The sequence below is a fragment of the Centruroides sculpturatus genome, unplaced genomic scaffold (assembly GCF_000671375.1).
Source record: "Centruroides sculpturatus isolate CEXI.00-Female unplaced genomic scaffold, Cexi_2.0 scaffold254, whole genome shotgun sequence".
Taxonomy (NCBI): Eukaryota; Metazoa; Arthropoda; class Arachnida; order Scorpiones; family Buthidae; genus Centruroides; species Centruroides sculpturatus.
Window position 1 is genome coordinate 666,651 of NW_019384488.1, and position 4,971 is coordinate 671,621.

At 29.0% G+C, this 4,971-nt stretch overlaps 1 protein-coding gene across 2 annotated transcripts in view; it reads left to right on the forward strand.

Moving 5' to 3' along the window:
- Nucleotides 1-4,971, forward strand: part of LOC111621675 (major antigen-like) — a 66,073-nt gene that overhangs the window by 37,067 nt on the left and 24,035 nt on the right. Inside the window, exon 3 of one of the 2 annotated variants that reach the window (XM_023363880.1) lies at nucleotides 319-1,074. In XM_023363880.1, the coding sequence (XP_023219648.1) occupies nucleotides 319-1,074 (756 nt within the window). The remainder of the gene's footprint in view (nucleotides 1-318; nucleotides 1,075-4,971) is intronic. The other variant, XM_023363881.1, reaches the window with a different exon arrangement.

The following is a 4,971-nucleotide window of genomic DNA, read 5'->3' on the forward strand; positions in this document are numbered from 1 at the left end:
ATAACACTGTTGATAATTCCGTTTTATATGAATTCCATGTTGTACGAGTCACTTAGATTTTACAAATACGTGTGCAGGGCCATGAATTGTAAAATGTGCAGGCTCACGTATTTGTAAAATCTAAGTGACTCGTACAACATGGAATTCATATAAAACGAAATTATCAACAGTGTTATAGGGGGGTCAACTTGTATTTTATTTACCTTTAAATTTTTTTTATTAAATTCATATCTGCATTTAAAATATTAATTAATATATTAATAACATTTTAATTTTTATGTTTGTCTTACATATTAATATAGTTAACTTTCTTTTTAGATTGCCAATTGGCTAATATACAATCATTTAGATAAACTGAACTATCGTCTTAGTTTGTCGTATATTCAGAGTGAATTATTTATGTCTACAAATCCAGAAAATATGTTTAGTGTATATGACATATTAGATTTATTGGGTATTTCAAGAGATTCCAACTTTTATAGGAATTTCATTATGGAATTCTCTATGATGGATCATAAAGGAGTTTTGTATTCCTTATTAAGACATTGTGTGAAGCAGCATATAATGAAATCTTTTTCAGATGTTGAAGTTCAAGTGAATACTTTAAAGGAAACAAAGACAATTTCTGAAAAATTACATGAAATTGATGAAGCGTTTAAAGAGAGACAAAAAAATTTACGTGAAACTTTACAAATTCAAGACACCAATAAAACAAAAACTAAATTAGAAAGAAATGATATGTTAGAAATACTGAAGAAAATAGAGATAGAAAACATTAAAAAAGCTGAACAGTTACATTATCAGAATGAATTAGAACATGCTACATCTAGAATTCAAATGGAATTTGAAACAAAATTTCAACTTTTAAAAGAAGAACATGACCAATGTCAAATGGAAATAGAGAAGAAAAGAAAATTAGAGCAATTAGAAATTAAACAATTAAAAGATGAACTCTTAAAAGAAATTGAAAGGTTGCAGAATTATGAAGAGAAAATGAACAATGAATTAGAAAAAAAGAAAAATCAACTTGATATAGAAGAACAGTTAATTTCTGAAAAGAAAAATGATTTGAAAGTATGTTAACAGGTGATTATATCATATCAATATAAAAAGTAACTATTAATTAACTAAAAATATAAAATAATAATAATGATAGGATATTATTCACTACTACTATTTAGTATTTTCCATTATGCATTATTTCCTGTAGGAAATTGAGCTCTATATTTACTCTATTGTTATCTATCCTTTCTATTGTCCTCTGTCATTCCCTCTCCTTCATGTTTTTCTCACTTTTTATTTTTTTTAATATTTAGTGTATGTAATACAGTCAAATCTCTGTACAGTAATGATTCTATATAACAACAAAAAATTTAGAATTCCTTTATGTATAAAAAATATATAGTGGAAAATACATAGTATTTTTCTTTATATATTATTATGTAGTACATTATATTGTATTAATATATTACATAGTACATATATTAATACATAGTATTTCTTATATGTGATGATAATGCAGTAAATTAAATTTTAATTTATCACTTGTTTATGGAATTAAAATATGGTACTGTCTTAATACAATAAGTAATTCTATCATGAACAGTTAGTTTATGTGAGTTAGTAGACATCGGTACAGACAAGCAGATTTTCAGACATAGCATATTTTTGGTATGTTTAGACCTAAAATTTTTGTTTAGCACTTAAATTTAATTAGCAATTTTTACTTTGTTTAGCTGAAATGTTAGATTTAAAGCAAAATTTTTTTGATAACATTTAATGCTATATGACAAAGGAAATCAGTTTTAACTTTTTATAGAGTTGTTTAGTGTTTTCTGATACTTTTGGACACAAATCTATCATAATTTGAAATTTTATTTGGATCTGGATAACTATCATCTAACTAATTGGACAACAGTTTACCATGATTCTAGATTTTAACACATGCTGTAGAAATAATATGCACTAAAATTACATAAATCTTGTGTTAGAGAAGACAAATAATCCTGTATGTTTTTGTTTTAGCATTATCTATCTTTGTAAAAATAATTATTTGTAGTCTGACAGTGTTAAATGAGAAAGCAGATACTTTTATGAAAACTCACAATATAATAATAAATCTTCTACAACATATTTTTTCTTGTTTCACTAAATATCACTATAGAGGGATTTGACTGTAATTTAATCAGTAAATTTAGTTTTTAGTATTACTTTAACTGCTTTTAACAATACAGTTCAAATTTATATCTTACAAAACAATCATCTGCAGTTTTCCATTTATTTTTAAACAATATTTTATATTGCTGAAAACTCATATACTCTATATTAACACAGTTAAGATGAGTCTCACTCTTAATGAAAGAATAAATTTTAAATATCTCCTAATAAAAGTCTAAAATTGACTAGGATTGATGAAAGTTAATTCGAAAATAATGCAATTTTTCTACTTGAGTAAACAAGATATTTTTTCTTGCAGAATAAACACATTTCTTGTGAATTAATGTTTGAGTTGTTGCTAAATAATGTTTACATCAAAAAGCCAATAAGTTTCAGCACATTAATAAGAATAAATAGGTGAATTGTTTGATTTACATATGTTTGTTTTGTATTCTTGTAACCAGATAACTAAATATAATAACCAATTAGACTTTAGTTTTTTGTTTATTTTAAATTAACTGCTGAAATTAAAGCAACTAACTTTTTGCAGCTAGAATGACAGTAAATTTAGCAATAACAATGAAAAGTGTATTCTTTGCAAGTTACAGTATGAAATCTCCATTCATATAATGAAATAATTAAAAGCTAAAATAATTCTATTTCTTTTAAAACATCATTATAACTTTTAAAGATAATTGTTTCTGGCATCTGAAAATTTTTCAAATAGTTCATAATATTAAGAATTCAATTTCTAATCATAGATTCAATGACTTTTTAATGCAATGTTTGTTAGTGGCATCATCATCATTTATATTGTTTTGGCTTTATCTTATATTGTCGTTATATTAATTAAAAACTATTTTTTCAGATTTTTAACAATTAATTTTGACATTGTACATTGTTTATTTAAAAGTAATTATAGTTTTTATATTTAATTTTTAATTTTTATAAGCTTTAAAATGTTCAAATTTTATACTTTTACATTAGAAAAGTAAACACATTTTAAAATCCAAGAAAAACTCTTTTAATTTTTACAACTCTTGTAAAAATTGGAACAATTAAATCATTTTGTTTTAATATATGTGAAACACAAAAAGCTTTGAAGTTTTTATTAAGCATTTTGTATAGATTTCTGTAATTAAAGCTAAATGTCATAATTATTTTAGTCAATAGTTTTAATATAAATTGATGTCTTGTGATCAGAATCAAATGCTAATTAAATTATTTGATATGACAATTTGATTATCATTTAATTTAATTAATATAAAATGTATGTGTATGATTAATTCAAATCATTGCAGGCTATGAAACTGTTGAGTTCAATGAAGTTCAAGTCAAATTGAAATATAATTATAGTTTTAATTATTTTAAAATTAAACTTTTCTTTTCTCGTGGAAAGTTTAGATAAATAGTTTAATANGTCGTTATAGGCAAGGAGAAAACCCGGAAAACTCCAAGCAGCCAGCCTGTCCGAACGTGGCGCGAACCCACGACGAACCTCCCAGTCTTTAGGGTCTGGTCACCACTACGATGAGCGGCAACGGAGACCACTCAACTCAACTTCCTGCCTAATCTCAATCCTTTTATACGGATTGAGACGAATGTAATTCCACCAATCAGCGCTTAGTAGCGCTATCGGACGTCCGCTGGTCGTACGATGTTTTCTAGCCTATCCGCGGTCGAGTTTCAAAACTACTGACATCGCTGGATCCGCGTCTCCATGACGACGTCCATTGATCGTTTGAAAACAAGAAAAGCGCGGGAAATCGTACGTCCAGACGATTTATCCCAACAACTTATTATGGTATTTACAATGCATCATTAAAGTACACTTAATTATTTAAATTTTCTCTATATTAATAAAATATTATCAAATTAATAAAAATAGCAGTGTTTTACGACGAAATGGAGTTACAGTAGAGCGTCGATTATCCGAATCAATTGAGGGACTTTGAGCGTCGATTATCCGAATCAATTGAGGGACCGAATCAATAGGACGACCTTGTTGGGCGGACTTTTTGAAGACGACTTTTGTAGAGGGACTTTGGATGACGACTCTCTCTTCTTGAGGGTTTCTTCTTGTAATTACGGAATCAACATGAATCCGAATCAATAATTTACTACTATTGAACGAAGAATGACGATGTGACTCGGATAAGAATTGAGAAACGGACCGTGACCAACTTCAGGAATTTTTTACAGGGCAGAATGTCAGGCCTCGTCTCACCACTCGGTCGCTCATGTTATAGGCCAAGCCGATGAGTGTAATTAAATAGATCTTATTACTGTATACCAGACAGGGCAAATGCGGCTCTTTTTGAGTTACATGTAGTTCTTGCTGAAAGTGTTAATTTCTGCTTTTTATTATTTTTTTTACAATTTCATTTCTACAATTTTGTGGAAATATGTTTATGTGACCGTAGGGTCGGTGTCTCTTCGACACCACGTCAGGAGACCTGAATCTGACACCACCGAGTCTTGCGGGACTCGGAAATCGCGACGTTACGTCACGCGAGCGGTAGCGGGTCAGCGATTGGATTCGGAGTAGAGGTGAGGAGAGAGACGAGGAAGTAAATTAATCGGATTCCATGGTTGCTAACAATTAACAATTTTAATGAAACTAAAGGAAATACAAAGAGAGTTAATTTCGGTCATAGTTCCCCTATTCAAGAGAGGCCCGTCGAGAGAGAGAGTTTACAAACGAATCGCGGGTTGATAAATACTTTGTCGATGGACTGTTCTTTCCACTAGTTCCGAATCTTGTCCGTTCACTGGTGTGGAGGCACGGAGGAGTGTAGAGGCTTAACCAGGCAC